This window comes from Heterodontus francisci, chromosome 18, assembly GCF_036365525.1.
Source record: "Heterodontus francisci isolate sHetFra1 chromosome 18, sHetFra1.hap1, whole genome shotgun sequence".
NCBI classification, from domain to species: Eukaryota; Metazoa; Chordata; class Chondrichthyes; order Heterodontiformes; family Heterodontidae; genus Heterodontus; species Heterodontus francisci.
Window position 1 is genome coordinate 60,117,423 of NC_090388.1, and position 21,161 is coordinate 60,138,583.

General features: G+C 40.7%; 1 protein-coding gene across 2 annotated transcripts in view; it reads right to left on the reverse strand.

The window, feature by feature from the left end:
* bicd1a (bicaudal D homolog 1a) overlaps positions 1–21,161 on the reverse strand; it is a 298,487-nt gene that overhangs the window by 82,485 nt on the left and 194,841 nt on the right. For both annotated transcript variants that reach the window (XM_068050823.1, XM_068050822.1), the window contains exons 3-4: positions 12,973–13,125; positions 1,070–1,507 (exon numbers count right to left, since the gene is read on the reverse strand). In XM_068050823.1, coding sequence (XP_067906924.1) covers positions 1,070–1,507; positions 12,973–13,125 — 591 coding nt within the window. The remainder of the gene's footprint in view (positions 1–1,069; positions 1,508–12,972; positions 13,126–21,161) is intronic.

Below are 21,161 nucleotides of genomic sequence, written 5' to 3' on the forward strand. Positions count from 1 at the left end.
ATGTCAGCCCACAGCTCCAACTATTTGTTCAGTACCACTTCGCTGGTGATTGTAATTTTCTTGAGTTCCTCGCTCCCTTCCATTTCCTGACTTACAGCTAATACTGGGATGTTACTTGTATCCTCAATGGTGAAGACCAATGCAAAATATCTGTTCAATTCATCTTCCATCTCCTTATTATCCATTATTAATTCCCCAGACTCACTTTCTATAGGACCAACACTCACTTTGTTAACTTTTCTTTTTTAAATATCTATAGAGACACTTACTATCTGTCTTTACATTTCTAGCTCACTTTCTCTCATACTCTAATATACCTTCCTTATCAATCTTTTAGTCATTCTTTGCTGTTTTTTATATTCTGTCCAATCTTTTGACCTGCCTCCCATCTTTGCACAATAATCGGCTTTTTCTTTAAGTTTGATACTATCTTTAACTGTTTTAGTTAACCACGGATGGCAGGTCCCACCCTTGGAATTTTTCTTTCTCATTGAAATGCATCTATTCTGTGTATTCTGAAATATCCCCTTAAAAGTCTGCCACTGCATCTCTATTGACCTATCCCTTAATCTGATTTGCCAGTTCACTTTAACTAGCTCTGCTTTCATGCCCTCATAATTGCCCTTATTTAAGTTTAAAATACTAGTCTTGGATCCACTCTTCTCTCCCTCAAACTGAATGTAAAATTCAATCATATTATGACTGCTGCTACCTATGGGCACCTTAACTATGAGGTCATTAATTAAACACACCAGCAACAGAGTTCTTCAACAAACCAACGAAAGTAAAGGTACCTATTATGGATTGATGTGCATTTCTACAGGTTTAGTCTCAGATTCGTCTTAAACTCTACTACAGCACAAGACCTGACTAATACAACACTTGGAAAGTGTTGGCATGTTACCAAATGGCAGACTAATATGGCTCTTTTGGAGCAATAAAAGGCAGATCTAAAATCAGAGAGAGAGGAAAGATCGGAAGATAAGAGGAAAAATGAGAAAAGAGAAAAACAAAGAGAAAGCAAGAGCGAAGAGCAGAAAGAGAAGGAGGAGAGGAATGGAGCTCATACCTGTATAAGCTGTTGCTTAAGTTTTTGCATTTCTGAAATGTTGAGCTCGCTGAAAAGATCAGAGACTAGAGCTGGGCTGTCGGTTTTCCTGGTACTTGATGTTCGATAATCACCGTTGAGTTTTACCAAAGATCCATGGATGTGTCCATTCACTTTGTCATCATTATTTGGCTCATTGGCATCCTCTGAGAATTTTAGCCCATCAACTGCAATGTTTATGTGGTTGTTGTACATGCTGTCACTCATGTTGATATACTGTGAGAGCTCCTTGCGCAAGTTGTTTTTCTGCTCGCGCTCATTCTTTAGTGTTTCCAGAGCTTCCTCCAACTGATGTTCAGCAATCTCCTTCAACCGGATGGCATCTTCCAGCTGGCTGTTGAGCAGCACTGTCTCCTCCTCCAGACGTTTAATCTCATGTTTGAGGCCTTCATATTCTACCTGATTGGACAGAATAGAAACAAACATTGAGCCCTTTGCACATAGAATCTAATTTTGACATTAATGCACATAGTTCTTTCTGAGCACATTATCATTTAAATGCTTAAAGGCACTCGAATATTCACATGATGCTGTTGAAACTGTTCAGGTTTCCACAACACACAAGACATCATGCCCACAAGTAGCAGATACCGCCTGGCAGGCAGAAACTGAGCTGGTTATCAGCTTAACAGGGCGTGCACCAAATTGTCAGTGCACTGACCAGCTCATCAGCCATATGATTGCATGTTAAGCTGGTTCTGGGTCACCAGGGGCCGATGCACAGTTCAGTTCCCAGAGCTTTGATCCTTCCATGTAAGTGTGCATGTAGTCTAAAAGCTTTGTTAGTAGCAGTGGAGATGGTTCTGGAGCCAATGATATTGGTGAAAGTTTGTTCTGACTCAATCTGTGATGTGCAAACACATGGTATTCAGGTTCTGCACTGATTTTCAGGAAGCCCAAAAGTACTGGCTACAGAAATTCCATTGTTTGCTAGCACTTGACTAAGGGTTGCTAACACGGAATATTGAAATTAGACTGACAGTGTTTGGTGAATAGTTATAACAGTGGTGGAAGCCAGTAAATGTATTACACCACTGGGATTGCTTTACATTCAAGGTTTGAAAGTGTTGTCACTGGTTTTTATCCTGTTACAATGTAATTTTGTGGAAGTCAACATAACTCCACAAAAGGAATGGCTTTCAGATAAGGTTATATTGATGCAGATGTGGTCGGACTAACGAGTTACACTTTATGACCTCTTTTGTTTTGTACCCTTGCCTTCCACCTATGCAACCCACGACTTGGTTTGCATTTTTTTTTCAAACCTTTTGATCCTTTTCCTGAACCTTTGTATAACCTGCACACTTGGCAAACTTGCTTCTCCCAACCAAGTCATGAATACATATGTGGTCCTAAGACTAACCTCCTGGAGCAACTCAGTACTTCCAGCCTGAAAAGTTTCTGTTTAGAACCACCCTGTTTGATATTTTGAAACCAATTATCTGCATAGTGACCTACCTTTCCTCCTATTCTATGACTCCTTACCTTTGCCATTACTCACTGCTGTGCGACCCTAGCACAAAATTTCTAAAATTTCAACTGTATACTGACTACAACTTCCCTGCCCATCACATCAATAATGACTTCAAACCCCTCGCCCAGCAGACTACTTAAAGTGGGCCTCTCTTCTTTCCATGCTAAAAATTGTTTAACAAGTTCACTAGATCTCTCAAAGTTGTTTCAAGGATTTTCCCTACCACAGATGTTAAACTTACTGAATACGTAGCTTCCAGGTATGTTTCCTGATCCTTTGTAAAATAGTATGCAGTTTATGTAAGCCATTTTCCAATCCACAGGAAACTCTCCTGTATTAAGTGAATTTAGTATGTCAGCTAAACCTTCACTAATTGCAGTCCCCCTCACCTTTACAATTGTGGATACAAACAATCTATACCAGCATCTTAGTTATTTTAAGAGTACCTGTTTTTTCCATAACCATCTCCACTGCTATTTTCAAACAGACTCAATCAGAAAATCTGGAAAAATAGACCAGGTCGGTCAGCATCTTAAAAGAGAAAAGATAATTTGGGGTCAAAAACTATCTTCTTGGTGTTTTTCTACCCAAAACAATGACTTGTCTTTTCTCTTTTCGGATGCTGACCAACCTACTATGCAAATCTAGCATTTTTTGGTTTTATTTCAGAAGGTGGCAAGCTCACAAATCAGTGCCTTCAGGACAGAGAGAAGACTATGGCTGGAAAGGAAAAGAATCAAAAGTAATAATTTAATACATTAGTTTTGGTGAATTGTTATCATCATTTTTGATTAAATCCATCCCAAAAAGTGGTTTCCTTCCCATGATGTGAGACATTCACTAATCCAAATATGGCTTCTTTTTTTAAATAAAAATAATAGCCTGCTGTCATCCAAATTTTTTTTTAATTCTTTGAGAAAATTGACTAAAATAGCAAATTGGTGTGTATACTGAACATCATGGGATTACAAACTGGGAACCAAATTGTGTGCAATGCCAAGCCTCTGCCAGAGGGACAGTGACCCTCCCATTGTGCTGTACTTGACAATCTCACCAGCAGATGCCTCTTAAGTTAAATAAAGTTAACCCATCTGAAACAGTCATGCAGAACACAAAAGTATACAGCCTGCTTCATGGTCACAGGAAATGATCATTTTAAGAAACCTGATAAGCTGCTGCTTCTATGCATATGAACATAATCAGCCAATAAATAAAAATACTCATTCATTAATTTAAAAAAAAAAGAGAAATGATTGCATGAATAACATTCAAAAATCGTGAAGTTTTCTTTTACCTCCCCACCGCCAGGAAAAACATTAGTTACCTTTATTTTGCGGTACAGAAAAGACAACTAAAGCAGATGATTAGCAGACTAATTAACAGTTTAGGTTACCTCAGGGGAGTCCTACTGCAGTGAAGAGCTGCAGCATTCTCAATATTTTCCAACATCTGCTCTGCGCTTACGTGGACCCGACTCTCTTTCACTTCTTAAGAGAAATCTCATTATTTTTCCAAGGGTGAGAAAAATGGGAGTAACCCTGAAAACATTAACCTTTAGAGTACAGAATTTCTTTTTTTTAAACAAATTAATTTGCTTTGAAAGTACTTTTTCAGAAATGAAGCAGAGCAGTCTGTAGTGGAACAATTATTTTATCAGCAGTTGATGTAAAAGAGCAGCAACCTCTTAATAGTGAAGGAGCACATTTTCAATTGAAGATTTCTCTCCCTATTCACTGTCAAAGGGGGCAAAAGAGAAGGAAGAATGTCGGGAAGAAGAGGGAGGGACTGTCACATCCAAGATAATAGGAATATTGCCAGGAGGAGGTGGAGTCACAGACCATCAGCTCAATGAAAGGGACAGCAAGACCTCGAAATCCAACAGTGCGTCTCAACTAGTGAAGCTGTGTTGGTGATATGACATTGTGAACAATCACCAGATCAATTGAATTCTATATCTGAATTATTGTTCATACAAGCATTATGCTTGCAAATATTAAATATCCACATACTTTGTATGTCAAAGAACATTGGCCCAACGGAAGAATGCTGTTACACTGTAGTAGTGTTTGGGATGCCATAAGTAGTGCTACCAAGTGATTTATTTTCAGGTCGTTTATAATCTCTGCATTAAGAAATGAATGTGGAGCGGGGGTGGGGGGGAAACAGCCAATGTTGCTGTATATCTGGTCCTTTCTCTATTACAGTGATAAAAGTTAAGATGGTCATAGGTAGACCAAGGGCATTTTTTTTTTTTTTAAAGTGCATTAATATTTCTTGTTGTGAATTTTCTAGACTTCAGCCCAACCATAACCTAGCACACTGCAACACTACACTTGTGACATTTTACAACCACGCTGGGAAGAATGGGGTATCAATGGTGCCCCTAACTACAGGAAACATTCCGCACCTTGCACTCTCTATTTCCCAAGTATCTACTTTTTTTTTTAAAGAAAAGTTAGAAATACTTCTATATTTTTGAAGAATGGATTCAAAGATATTGGTATAGATTTTCCATTTAGGTTCGCTGGAAACTTTTCATTATACTGCACTGTTACTGTATCACTATATTGTCATTGAGGAACAGTAGTGATGGTGCAAAGCCACTGGTGTTGTATTTGCAACACTGCATCACATTAAATGTTAAATGGTTCTTTCTGAAAGGCAGACAGGTGTGGTGCTTCAATGAACTGTACCGTGGAGTGGTGAGATTAGTCTGTGTGTGTGTATATATAAATATATATATAAATATATATAAATATACACACACATACATAGCTCCTGGTTAAGCAGAGACACTCTTTAGAAGCAGCCTGGGAAAAAAATGGTAGGTGGGTTACTCCAAGCCATTCTACCACAATTTGTGATACAATTACCTGAGAGAAGGTGGTCTGCCTAGCCTGTTAGCTGGTGAAAGGTTCAAGGCATAGATACATAAAGAAAGGAATTCTCCCAACCCTTTTAAAAGAGCCTGGGCTTACTTTGACTTTCACTAGTAGTGTAAAATGCACAATATTTGCTCCATCACCAAATGAACCTCTTGCCTGATTTTCATTTCTGTTGAACATGGAAAGGAAAATCAGAAATGTTTAATGTGCGGCCGAGCCGATATCACGTTTTACACTATTATCTAAAGTCAAAATTAACACCCGTCCCTGGCTCCTTGAAAGTCTGAATGCAGGTAGATAAAACCTTTCAAAGGCTAAAAGAATCTTGTATTTTATAAATAGAATTAGAAACATAAATGAAACCTTGCAGTGGCCTGTTTAAAAAATACAGTACATCTGATTTCAACACTTTGGAGAAGTCACTGCAGTATTTGATCTTTTGCTGAATGTTCCACTTCTGGATCTACTTATATCCTTTCACCAAACTACACCCAACGAATAATTTACATCTCAATCACCATCCATCAGCCTCAAGTGAAGTGAAGCCCCCTCTCATAGCAACATAAGAGAAGCGCATTGCATAATCTAATAATAACCTTCTGTTCTAGTGATATCACTCACACTTTTTCCCATGGAGAGATAGAGTGCAATGACCTGCATCAGAAGAGATGTAATTAGGAATTTAAAAAAGAGAAGATGCAAATATCATACACAATATAAAATGAAAAGGTAACAAGACCACAAACACATTTGAGGATGATAGCACATCTCACAGTGATGGTATTCTCTATACACAGACAGTTTGTATTCTCCAGTTCTATCACTGTGCTTATATATATATATATATATAGCATCAAGATTGTCTCTTCAGGTAAAGCCAACTCTTCCCAATCACCCAGTCTACACAAGTTGTTGAGTAACATGTTACAATAGTATCAGGATAGAGCAGTTGTTCACTATTTTGTCAGCAAGAGCAGGGAATTTGTCCAGAACCAAATCATAAATTAATGATTCAAATTTAATTACACAAATGGCTGGTGGAATTTACGAAGTGTGACGCAGCATTAATGGAATAAAGTTGTCACAAATTATCCACAATTTTTTTGGTCTTACCTATGCCCCAAACAGCAATTAGATGTAAAATGAACAATGATTTCTCTAATTTATCGACTAGATTCGGTATCGTCAATAGAAAAATTAACAGGATAAATTTCATGTCAATTGGGTAAATGCATGAGTTTAGGCACACAATGTATAAGGTTAGAGTACCAATATTATCAAATGATTATAAAATCGTATAACAAAATGAGCACTGGTCTAAAATCATCATCTGATTTCTATCACTATTTGTTTTGCAATATCAGCTGAAGTTCACTGGAGTGCATGAAAGGTGACAATGAAAAATTTAATGTATATGTATAATGTCAAAACTACAGCTAATTGGAGCAAAAAAACGTTTTACCAATACTTATATTTACAAAAATATTCCAGATTTTTTTGCCCCCACCCCCATTTCATGCTTATTCCCCCCCTCCATCTATTCAGGTTCCTCGAGTGCGATGCACCAATGTTAATCAATAAGACAGGTAGGCAAGCTTTATGTTCATGCCCACGCCCTCTCCCAACCATCAGTGGGTGCTAGGTGATCAGCAAGAGCATTCTCATTGACTCCCCAGACATTTTATTCCTCTCTGTTTGGGAAAAGGTGTCATAATCAGTGTATGCATCAGCCATGGAAGTTAGACAAAGATTAGGAAGTGTGTGTGTGTGTGTGTGTGTGTGTGTGTGTGTGTGTGTGTGTGTGTGTGTGTGTGTGTGTGTGTGTGTGTGTGTGTGTGTGTGTGTGTGTGTGCATACGTGCATTTTAGCGTTTCACTGTGATGTGCATTCTTAAACCAACCCACTGTCTCTGATTGATGCCACCTAAGTTTAATGGAACTTATCAAGTCCAATGTTACAACTGTAATGCTACACATTAATCAACGAACTCTGCCTCAGCGATCCCAATATTGAAAATAAACAATGTGCACCCCATTCTTTGTTTCATGCTGGAAGTAATGTAAGAATCTCAGATGTACAACTGCAGAGAAATTTATAGTGAATAGAAGGATATTTGCCATTGAGACTTTGGAGTTGAAATTGGTTGTCAGCAGTGGCACCCAATGGGCAATGGCGAATCGGCAGTTTTACACCCTGCCTGATTGACTTTAAAGGGAAAACATTGGATGGGTTTAAAAATCAGTCTGCTGATCCTCTACTGCCCGTTTTGCACTAAAATTTAAAACTAATTTCATCCCCTTTATTCTTTAAAGGCATTTAGTTTTCCCCCTTTCCCGCTCTCAAGCTCCTCGCTTCCAGTGTCATTCCTCTTGAGAAGTGGCCATTTTCTTGATTTCAGTATTAGCGGTAACCAGAATGCACTAAGTAGTATCCATAGTGAGCAGTGCCATCTAATAATCACAGCCTCCATGTGCTAGGCACTCCCTGTGGTAGCAGGCACAGTGGCGCAGTGGTTAGCACCACAGCCTCACAGCTCCAGCGACCCGGGTTCGATTCTGGGTACTGCCTGTGCGGACTTTGCAAGTTCTCCCTGTGACCGCGTGGGTTTTCGCCGAGTGCTCCGGTTTCCTCCCACAGCCAAAGACTTGCAGGTTGATAGGTAAATTGGCCATTATAAATTGCCCCGAGTATAGGTAGGTGGTAGGGGAATTGAGGGAAGGTGGGGATGTGGTAGGAATATGGGATTAATTTAGGATTAGTATAAATGGGTGGTTGATGGTCGGCACAGACTCGGTGGGCTGAAGGGCCTGTTTCAGTGCTGTATCTCTAAATAAATAATTAGGTGAGGAATGGCACTTGTGAATGTGCATCTTACTCCTTCTTCACACAGTAGGCTTGACAATGTGCAGCATCACTATGGAGAGATTAAAATCAAATTCTTCTGTACCCTATCTTATTCAACTGCAATCATATCTTACAATCTACCCCATCTCCAACTTCCCATTCCCTCCAAAGTCCTTGAAGACTTTGTCTTCAAAGTCCGGATCTCTCCCGCAACCGTATATTTGAAATTCTCCAATCAGATATTCACCACTACCATAGCACCAAAACAACCTTAACCAGAGTGATAAACGCATTCTGTCTGACTGTGATGGTGGTGCATTGTCCCTCCTCGACCACTCTGCAGCCTTTAACATGGTCAATTACACTATCTTTCTCCAACACCTCTCCTCTTCTATCCAACTTGACAAAACTGTGCTTGCTTGGTTTCACTCTTACCCATACAATCACGGCTGGAGCATGTCTAACACCCCAATGCAGCCACTTTAAGGATCTTCCAAAGATCCATCCTTAGCAGCCTCTTTTTCCACATCCACATGCTACCCCTCAGTATCAATTGCAAACATGGGGTCAACTTCCTCATCTATGCTGATGACACCCAGCCGTACCTCTCCACCAACTCTCTCAAACCATTGATTACTGCTGTTCTGTCAGATTGCTTGTCCAACATCCAGTCTCGAGAAGCTGTAATTTCCTTTAATTAAATGTTGGGTAGATTGTAGCCATGCCATCCCCCTCTCCAGCATCTATAGTAGACAGAATCAGACAGTTTGGAACCTCCGCATCCAATTCAACCCTAAGCTAAGTTTCTGACCCTTTATCTTCTGCATCCCAAATCTGTCTCCTTCCATCTAAGTAACACTGCCTCCCTCCACTTCTATTGCAGCCCATAATTGGTGGCTGTGCCTTCAGAAATCTGCGCATCATTCTCTGGAATTCCCCACCCCAAACCCACCTCTCCACCTCCCTCTCTTCCTTTAAGACCCTGCTTAAAATCCACCTTTTAACAAGCTTTTGTCCCCCTCCCAATCTTTGACTCAATGTCCATTTTTCCTCACACCTATGAAATGCCTTGTTTTTCTATATTAATATATAAACTAAGTTTTTGCTCTGTCACAATTTGGCCACATTGTTGTTTCCTCCTTCTCATCTACCAGTGCTCTGACCTCAAGCAGAATATAATCGATCGTGCGTTCAAGCTCACAAGCCGAGAAGAAATCATGTGCAATTAAAATGTTTCACCTCTTACTTTTTGTTCCTTATATGCATTTTAGTCAGCAGGAGGTTAATGTTTACCTTTAGAATCATTGAAGTATCCCAGGTGATTCTTACGTTCACCAACAGCTAGAATTGCTGACATTCTTGGATTATCCTGGCCTCTCCTGGATTAACAACTAATCTCCCAGACACTCGTGAGCAAAATCATAGGGGCATTTTTTTTTCTCTAGTTTTGCTCTGGCAAGATTCACAACAAACAGGAGGGCTGCAACGCATGCAGGATGCAATATAGTCATGGTGTACACAGACTCTGGTAAAACTATGTAATGGATAGAACTGTTTCTGGAGCACAGAGGATTGTGGGTACTGTAGCTGCCATTATTGAATGATTGGCATATTAGGTGATATCCATGCAAGAATGTAGAGAGCGAGACAGCTGGAGGCAGGAGGATATGTATTGAAACTTCCCAGGATATGGTCCAACCAGAATTGACAACCCTACTGACAGTCATGGAAAACAGCCCAACAACGGGAATGATCATTGGGCTACCATGCTGTTTATTTTGGTAAGAATCACCTAAACCCTACAACCCCTCACTTAATTTGGGTGGAGATCACTTAATCTATTTACATGCAAGTAGAGGCTAAATATCAGGAGCAAGGAAGAGGCACTGGAAAATCAGAAGTCAGCTCTGTAAGTCCACAAATCCCACACTCAATAATTTTAAGACTGTAGCTTAGGAATGCTGTACGCATGTAACAAAACACAAGCCACAAATTGTTCAAAGTGTGGATAAAAAACACAAAATACAGGATGCTGCAATTTTTGGTTTAAAAGGGACTTCTGTAAACAATTCTTCCTGGCCTTTGGCTTTAATTAATCGTGTAAGTTCTACAATTCTGTTTCCATCCAGATGTACAAGGCCTGAACTTGCAGGTACCGACAGCAATAGGTTGTGTCGCTGCAGTGTATGAGCAGCTTAAATGGGAAACATTTGTAACAACTTGGTCATTGTTGTGCCAGCTGTATGCAAGGCTGATTCTAAATCTCATTAAGCCTAATGGCACTGCCAATGTCACTGCCTCACCTTAAAAGGGCTGTATTGTGATCAATATTCACTCAAATACTGCTTAACTGAGCATGCTCATTTGTTTATGGACCACTCTCCATTCACACACCAAAAATCATTCAGCAAACACAGTCGTGATTACTGTAAAAATGGGAAGGCAGTGCTAATGGGAGCAAGAGTTTGAAAAATTTCCAAAACTCATTGCTACAGAAGTCTCCCTTTTTGATCCTACTTATTTCCTCTGATTTTTTTTATTGTTTAAAAAAAAATTCTGTTTTTCTCCCATTTTTCTTCCCTTGCAGTCTGCCTGAAGCCAGGTCTCCTCCTCTAACCCAGAGATGGGGATGGGAGAGGGGGGGAGGGCGGGGGGCGTGTTGAACAATGAACCTCATCACATCCACAGTTAATGCAGCTCAGTGACCAGGTGGCAGGATCTTTGGAAGAAAGGAAGGGTAAGCCAGACAGCGTTGATTTTTCCTCCCTCTTCCTCTACCACTGGTAAGATAGAATTCGGCCAAACTATTTTAACTACATTTTAAAGTGATTGGGTGCCCAGTTAGTTTCCACTCAGACATTTTACCCCTATTAGTGCCGAACAATCAAAAGGATACAGATTTATAGCAGAAACCGTTCTCGGAAACTCATTGTCCGAAAATATTAACCATAAATATTCATGTCACACCGTTTATTGTGCTAAGTGTGCAAAGTTCTGTTCATTCAGCACTGTAAGGGTTAGATTAATAATTCTATAAAAGGCAAAGTTAATGAGTCCTATTCAATATTATCTCTAATTTCTGTTTATTGTGCGTGGCCTGCTTGTTGCATTGTGTGCGGTCCCTTTAAGGCAGCCACATATACACACACCTTAAAGGGAACATTGCTTGTGCATGGCCTATTTGTTCCCGCATGGCACATTCCCAATTGCTGTACGGCCATGCACCCACACAGCTTAGAGGGATCATAGGTCCTATTTAAGAAACTGAACCTTCCTCTGACTCAGCCTTTCATGTGCTAATCTGAATTATTTAACATTGGTGAGCTCTATGATCAACTGCTTCTTGTTTTTCAAACACAGGCACTCCTATTATTCACCATAACCCTTACAAGGCAAAATCTTTCACAAGACATCGTCTCATTCCAGTTTCTTTCGTTATTTGAATGTGCTCTCATTTTGGTGTTGTATAAAGCTGTGTATTGCCTCACTTTTATTTGCATTGAACTTGTCCTTGATTCCTGCCCCAAGGATATTACTGCATTATAAATAAACCACAAATGTAGCACCAATATCAGGGTATCCTGAGTATGTGACTGTTACCAGTACCCACCAGGGAGTCCTCCGTACTCTACTGGATGAAGACTCCAGTGTATTTAATTCCCCAATTGTGGAAAATCTTGTTTTCTTAGAACAGATTTTTCTTTTGGGTGGAGCGTCACAAGTAAGCTTCTTTTGGCTCCTAGATAAATTTTATTTATATAGAATATTTAAACATGTCACGATGAAATATTGCCATTTCAGTTGCCTTCATTTATACATAAAATATGCCCAAGTACCTAACTGGGGTTGTGGACACTGCCATTGGAATGATCTAACATTAGAAACTATTAAAGCAAAAACAGGCAAGGAATGATTATGAAAGGATGTGCGCTTAGCTGTGCTAAGATTCTCCCTATTTGCTCAGTATCATGCACTACATGTTATGCTTTAATGAACAGTAGGACTCCCCTACTCCTGCCCCAGAAAGTTTCTGTCTATCCACCACAAGATCTTAAATATTAGAAGAAAAAATTGGAAGTTTATGTACTTAATGAATGGGAAGAGGCTGAAAGAGATCAACCTCAATCTTTTCCATGTCCAGTCTGCAGAACGGCACAATCTAAACCGCACTGCTAAATAAGATGTTTAATGTTGAGGTTATAATGTGCTTTGCATCTCAAAGATATTAAAAGGATAAACCAGCTTGTAAAAATTTGTACTTTGTTATAATTTTTGAAGTTTGAATGATTCTTTCATTTTAACTCCTTATCCTGTTGAATGCACAGAACAAATGCCGTAAATAGTGTTTTAGCAATTAACAAATTGCACTCTTTTATAAAATGGTACCTCCAGTTGAATAGTTCAAGTTCTATATCCCTTGGGGTCCATGCAGTCCTGAGTACTTGCTGACTTCACAATAAGTACCAATTTACATAGTAAGCAGCCTAAAAGTTCATTTAAGATAATACAAACTGTGAATAATACTTGACTACCCAATGCAAAAATTCAAGAGAAACCAAAGTACAGCTCCTTTTAATTCTGATCATTAATATGGTACTTGAATTTCTATCATACTCAGGTTGCTGGCAGTATCTAATGAATCCTCCATCACCCACAAATACCTGATTTTGCTTGAGGGTCGAGACAAGTTTTTGCAGAGTAATGTTCTCCTCTTCCAGCTCAGTGTAATCCTGCAGGAGCCGCGTCTCACGAAATTTGTATTCTCGAATCTCGTCTTTCATCCGTAATCGTTGTAGTTCCAACATTTCATTATTCTTAGAAGAAAAAAAATCAAGATGAAGGGCAGGTGGAAAAATCTGAAGATTCAGGCCCCATTTTTGTCACAATGGCATTACACAAAGTAACACAATAACATGATTCATTGGGCTTACACTATTGCCTTATGTCTTTGTTAATAACTGCAGATAAGATTTGTAAAACACTTTTTCCTAAAAATGGTTCCACTTGAAAGGAATGATTGACATTTCATTTTTAACAAAGGATACCATCGACCTGAATTTATAAACTATGTTCAAAATTCAGTGTTTTCTGTTGCAACAGATATTTCCCATCTAATGTGATTTAAAAATTGAAGGAAGGAGAATTTATTCCCAGGAAATAACCTTCTGTCCATGAGACGCACTCCTCTGTAATAATTTATGTAAATCTATGATAGAACTTCAGTATTATAATTTTTAAACTTTCCAATTTTCTCCCCTCCACCTAGGAGGCAGTGATACGGACTGTATCAAAGTGGTCATTTGTCACATGAGAGTCTGGAGAGGCTATCCAACTCATATAGCATCGACATTATATCCAATTTCTATCCTTACCCATGTGCATTTTCTAACAGAAATCAATGGCTAGCGACCAGATGGGGCAGCACTGTGACTAATTATGGGATCCCTACCATTGCCCTAGTTGGGATCTGCTAACTGAGCTCAGACCTGCAGCACCTTTCTGGTCAGTACTGTGTATTTACTCACTAAAGTATCAGAGGAGCTAGATCCTCTTTCCTCTGATCCACAAACACTGACCTCTGATATCTCTCAATTTTTTCGACTGTACTCATATTCAGAACAAGCAGCTTCAAACTTTTGGTGCTCCAGAAACTGCAGAATATCTCTGTTTCGAAGTGGACAGCACTTTACTGGTTTATGTAGTTATCATGTGGTGACAACTGCTCTTCAGCCAGTGGTTGCACTCAGTTCCATTTGGAATTGAACCAACCCCAAGGAGCACACTTCACTGAGTCAAGCCCAAATGCATAAACAAATTTTTAAAGACACAAAAAGAGATGGTTAATATGTGGACAATTCCAGAAATTCAAGGATTAATTGAACAATAAAGAATGCTTTAGAAATAGTCACAAAGAAAAGGACAGGTATTAAAATTTTGTGGTGTGTCCAAATCCATTTCCTGTCAGTTCCTGTGCCAATCTCCATGGTGATCATACAAGAATAGTATACATTACTCTATTTACGACTCCACTGAGTCTTCGCAGACAGTTCAGTGCTTCCTGGCACCATAACAAACTCATTTTGGGCTGTGGGTTGCTTGTTGAGGAGTGTTTGTTAGATAGTAAATAAAGGAGTTTGCTGCTAAAGTACTATCACACTGTAACATCAGATAGAAAGAAACATGAGAGTACAGAATCTGTCTGCACAGGCCTGAAAAAGATGAGACAGCCTACTTTTACTGAACTGGGTTTTTTTTTAAATTTGCAAGGAAAAGCTTGCACTTATAAAGCATCTGTCCCAAACCCATGATATCTACCACCTAGAAGGACAAGGGCAGCAACTGCACAGGAACACCATTACTTCCAAGTCACACACCTTCCCGACTTGGACATAAATTGCCATTCCTTCATACGAGATGGGCCAAAATCCAGAAATTTCCTAACAGCATTGTGGGAGTACCTTCATCACATGGACTGCAGTGGTTCAAGGCAGTGGCTCACTCCCACCTTCTGACCTGTAATTAGGGATGGCCAATAAATGCTGGCCTTTCTACTGACACTCACAATGAGAATGAATGAAGAGAGACAGCTGGAGCCAGAAGGATGCGTTTTAGGGACCTCAGCTTCACTGAGTCAACTATTAGCTCTGCCCTTTAAAGATCCAGAAATACCTCAGCGATTCACTTCACTAAGGAGGTACTGTGCAGGAGGTGGAAGTTAGGTTTTCGAGTATGCAGGGTTTTAGGTACATGCAGTAGACATATCATTAAGAAACAGAAGCAGTTAAATTGATGAGAGCTCCGTGCCGGGGTGCTGTTTTGAGTTTGGGAAATCTCAAAGGACAGGTTTCCCGAATGCTCTGCAGCTCCTTTAAATGTTTTCTGTCACGTTCCCTCCCTTAGGCAGCCTGATTAACAGGCTGGAAGCTTGCTTCACAAGACCAAAGTCTATGGAAGATGATAGGTGTAGTGAGGGAGTGAGAGAGATTAGTTCGGGGGGGAGGGGGGGCGAGATTGTCGTGGAGATGGTCCTGATTGCAGGGAAGTGGGGCGTCTGATGGTGGTCAGGAAAGGAGCAGAAAGGTTGCAGGATGGGATCAGGGAATTGCTGCATAGCTTGTTGTGCCTGGAGGAAACACTCGTTCTCCTCCTGTACGAGCAATGCCGTAAAAACACCTCGTGGATTCAACCTTGCAGCTGCCAGGTTTTCCAAGGCCTGGGAAAACTGACCAAAGTGAGTTAAAAAATAGAATGACTGTCAAAATCGAAGACAGGCAGCCTCATTATAATATTTAAATGACCAACCCAGTTCCCGCAAGTGATTGGCTGCCCGCCTCTCATCCTGGCTCCGCCAAAATGAGAAATGCATGGGTTTGAGGCAGGTTGGGTTCCTGTTTAGATTTTGTTGCACTTTAACCTCTGACACCTGCTTATGGGAGTTAAGATTCAGCCCTTTGTGTGGACTGTAGAATAACCCACCCAAGCAGTCCAAACAACAGGATCACTGCCTCTCACATGCTGTGGTGTACTCGACTGTGGTGCTGCTATGTGAGGGATTCAAATTGGAGTCACCAGCTCCAGTTTCAATGCTCTCCATTCAACTATTCCAACCAGGAACTACAAATAGCATGGAGACAGTTCACTGCTGGATTGTAGAAGAATCAACAATGCTCCCATGAAAATGGCTATTGAAGTGCAAGGTAATGTTTCTATAATCAGGGACCAGCTGATCAGTAATGGAGTGATATCCCTTTCACCTGATAGGGGGAATTTAATGCATAATTGGGTGGGACGGTGCTGGAGGGGGACCCCACCACCTTTCTGCCTCCGCCGAAATTAAGTCCAGGCCGGGAAGGCCTGTGAACGCCCCACCAACAATTGAGGCCCTTAACTGAGCATTTAGCCAAACGGCAGGTGGCCCTGTCACCGCATGGGAAGCATAGCAGGAAAAACCGTGCGGGCTGCTTGCTGGCTCCGGGGTGGGGGTCGGGGGTGGTCCTTCGTTAAAAGGCACTTATTGCCTGAACAAGAAACCTGGCATAGGGAAGGGGGGGGGAGGGCTGCTGAGAGCCACCCCCATGCCCTTACTGCTGACCACCACCCCCCCCACAGCCCCTCCCCCACCGCCCCGCAAGGCCCCTCCCATCCTGACCTACCCATGGCCTGGGTTCAGCGCTGATCCTGGGCCTCAAGTGGGTGCTCCACTGGCAGTGATGGCGCAGTTCAGTTAAAGAGCTGCCAGCTTCTGATTGGCTGGCAGCTCTCATAGGGTGGGACTTCCATTGCGAGGGTCCTTGATCCCATGGAAGGCCTGCCACTGTCCAGTTAGGTGCCTAATTGGCACTTGATTCAACAGGCCTCCCACAGAAGGGGCAATGCAAAGTTCTCAGTGTCATTTTTGCCAGATGTTGAGACACCCGTCATCTGGATAAAATCCTGGCTGCTATATGCACCAGACTTCATGTAATGCATCCTGATGGTCACATGGATTTCATCGATAATGTCATAGAGTCTTATGAAGCCTACTAGCTGGAAAAATATCTGTGCCATCTCCAGGCGGTGCTTCCTTTTCAATGGCACTTGGCATTCTTTCCCTCTAACCATCTCCAATAGATTGAGATTCTCCCTCTTTTAACCATCTCTGATATATTGAGACACTCCCTCTCTCTAGCCACTCTCTCAATTCACTGAGACACTTCCTCTCTTCAACTATCTAACCCTAGTTGCAGCTTGACCCTGTCTTTTCTCTTTCTGCCAACACTGCCTTCCTCCTCCAAGATCCTACTGCCACCTGTTACTTTCCTTCCTCTCCTTAGTTCATGCTGTTACCTTTCAGTCCCTCTTCTCTGCTCAGTTCCTGCTGTCACCACTACCCCTCCCACATTTCTCACTGGCAATGCTTAATCCCTCAAGAATTCTTCCCCACAGCAGGATTTCACTCCCACAGTAGCAGGTGGTTAGAATGGCACAGCAGCACTGAGGGATAAAGGGGACAGCAGAGTTAATTACTGACCTCCAGGTAGTTATGTACATACACAGTGTACACCTGGTTATGCCTATGATGTGTACCAGTGAGGTAACTGATCCTCTTCTATTTAATATCAGTTCATTCCATTAACTCTCACATTAAACATAAGGTTGAAAGTTCTGGCTAGCATGGTTTTCAACAGGCCTTTCCTCTGGTGAGCTTATTGCCTATGTTATAAACCACTGGAACTCTGCTCTTGAACACTTTGCTGAATCATCTATCATTGCCTTAAAAATATCCAAAGCTTTCATCAGGGTACAACGTTGGGTACATTTAAACAAGCTGACATCATCTACCTTCCCAGCAATGGGTACAGAGGTAGTGTGTGTGAAGCTATGGAGGAATTTTCAAACAAGAACATGAGTATAGAGAGATTGGGAGTGAGTGAGAATCACAGGGGTATTAGGCAAGTAAAACAGGACACAGGTGATGGAATTTAAGGTAAGTTATGTACAGAGATGACAGAGGCAGGCAAGGACAGCATTTGAGAACTTGAGTCAAGGTAACCAAAAGGGTTTCAGTGGTGGAGGGGGTCAGAAGCAAAGGCAGGTGGCAGTATGGTGCCTTGGTGACAAATTGTGGAGTTTTGCGCATTAATTACTCATTAAACTCGCCACAGAAATTTGTCTAGTAATTATCAGCATAAGTACTGTTTGAACAATGTGATAATTGTTAACGACTCCCAATCATTTAGGAAGTTAACAAATGTGCAAGTTCAAAAAGACACAATATTCAAAAGGATTAACCTGTGCTCAGCTGGGGTTTGAACAGACTGGAGAGATTGTGTATTGTTTGGTTCACCCTGAGTAAGCAGCTGTGGAGAGGGACAGAGTTGGGAATAATGACAGAGATTTTGGCAAGGGTCACATATGTGCAACTGAGAGAAAGTCCTGACTCATTCACTGATATCAAATTGGGCATTTGAAAGAACATAAGAAATAGGAGCAGGAGTTGGCCATTCAGCCCTTCGAGCCTGCTCCACCATTCAATGAGATCATGGCTGATCTTCTACTTCAACACCATTTTCCTGCACTATCCCTATAACCCTTGATGTTTTTAATATGTAGAAATCTATCGATCTCAGTCTTGAACATGCTCAACGACTGAGCCGTCACAGCCCTCTGGGGCAGAGAATTCCAAAGATTCACCATCCTCTGAGTGAAGAAATTCCTCCACATCCTAAATGGCCTGCCCCTTATTCTGAGACTGTGACCCCTGGTTCTGGACTCCCCAACCAGGGGAAACATTCTAACTGCATCAACCCTGTCAAGCCCTATAGGAATTTTGAATTTTTGAATGAAATCACCTCTCATTCTTCTAAACTCCAGAGAATAATGGCCCAGTGTATTTAATTTTTCCTCAAAGGACAATCCCTCCATCCCAGGAATTACTTCGGTGAACCTTCGTTGCATTCCCTCTATGGCAAGAATATCTTTCTTTAGGTAAGGAGACCAAAACTGCACACAATACTCCAGGTGCAGTCTCACCAAGGCTCTATATAATTGCAGTAAGACATCTTTACTCCTACACTCAAATCCTCTTGTAATGAAGGCCAACATACCATTTACCTTCTTAATTGCTTGTGGTACCTGCATGTTTGCTTTCAGTGATTCATGACCAAGGACACACAAGTCCCTTTGAAGTTCAACACTTTCCAGCCTCTCACCATTTAAGAAATACTCTGTATTTCTGTTTTTCCCTACCAAAGTGGATAACCTCACATTTCTCCACATCGTATTCCATCTGTCAAAATTCTGCCCACTTAGCCTCTCCAAATCCCCTTGTAATGTCATTGCATCCTCCTCACAACTCACACTTCTACCTAGTTTTGTGTCATCTGCAAACTTAGGAAGAATACATTTAATCCCCACATCCAAATCATTTTTATAGATTGTGAATAGCTGGGGCCCAAGCACTGATCCTTGCAGTACCCCACTAGTCACAGCCTGCAAATCCAAAAATAACCCATTTATTCCTACTCTGTTTTCTGTCCGTTAATCAGTTCTCAATGCATGCCAGTATATTCCCCCCCAATCTCATGTACTCTAATTTTGTTTACCAACCTCTTGTGTGGGACCTTATCAAAATCTTGCTGAAAATCTAAATGTACCACATCCACCGATTCCCCCTTATCTATTCTGCTAGTTACATCCTCAAAAAACTCCAACAGATTTGTTAAACATGAATTCCCTTTCATAAATTCATGTTGATTTTTCCCAATCCTACCATTAATTTCTAAGTGTCCTGTTATTACATACTTTAACACATATTCTAGCATTTTCCCTACGACTAACAGGTCTATAGTTCCGTTTTCTCTCTCCCTCCTTTCTTAAATAGTGGGGTTACATTTGCCACCTTCCAATCTGCAGGAACCATTCCAGAGTCTATAGAATTTTGAAGGATGACCACCAATGCACCTACTATTTATACAGCCAACTATGTTAAAACTCTGGGATGTAGATCATCAGGAACAGGGGATTTAAGTCCCATTAATTTCTCTAGTACTCTTTCTTACTGATATTAATATTTTGCAGTTCCTCATTTACACTAGTCCCTTGATTCTCCATTATTTCTGGGAGATTTTTTAGTATTTTCTTCCGTGAAGACAGACACAATGTATTTGTTTAGTTTCTCTGCCATTTCCTTATTCCCCATTATAAATTTTCCTGACTCTGCTTGTAATGGACACACATTTATCTTGGTTGATCTTTTCCTTTTACATACCTATAGAAGCTTTTACATTCCATTTTTATGTTTCTCCCTAGTTTACTTTCATACTCTTTTTCCTTTTCTTAAACTTTTTCTTGGTCTTCCTTTGCAGAATTCTAAAATTCTCCCAATCCCCAGGCTTACCATTTTTTTGGGCAACTTTACACGCCTCTTCCTTTGCTCTAATACAAACCTTGATTTCTTTCGTTAGCCACAGTTGGAACACTTTCCTTGCTGGGTTTTGTGCATTAAAGGAATGTATTTTTGTTGTAAACTATGTATTAGTTCTTTAAACATTAGCTATTGCCTGTCTACCATCATACTTTTTAAACATAGTTTCCCAATCCACCAGAGCCAATTTGCCCCTCATATCTTCATAGTTTCCTTTGCTTAGATTTAAGACCCTAATTTCTGATTGAACTATATCACTTTCAAACTTAATGCAAAATTATATCATATCATGGTCACCCTTTCCTAAAGGCTCCTTTACAACAAGATTATTAATTAGTCTTTTTTCATTGCCCAATACTAGATTTGAAATGACCCATTCTCTAGTTGGTTCCTCAACATACAGCTCTAGAAAACTATCTCACATACATTCCAAGAATTCGTCCTCCACATCATTAGTCCTAATAAAGTTTTCCCAGTCTATATGTAGATTGAAATCCCCCATGATTACTGTATTACCTTGTTACATGCACCTCTAATTTCCTGATTTATACTGTGATTTACATTACCACTGCTGTTTGGTGGCCTATAAACAGCTCCGACCAGTGTTTTCACCCCCTTGCTCCCCACCCAAACCTACAGTACTAATGCCCTCTTTAATTAACAGAGCTACCCCACCACCTTTTCCCAACTTCCTGTCCTGCCTGATCGCCACGTACTCTTGGATAATCATGTCCCAGCTTTGGTTTCTTTGTAGCCACATTTCTGTAATGGCTATCAGATCATACATATGATTTTGTATTTGAGCTGACAATTCATCTGTTTTATTGCAAATGCTGCGGACATTCAGATACAGAGGCCTTAATTCAATATTTTTACTGTTTTTGTAAACTCTGGCCCTATCTGCTGCAATCACTGTCCTTTCCTGCCATACTCTGATCATCATTA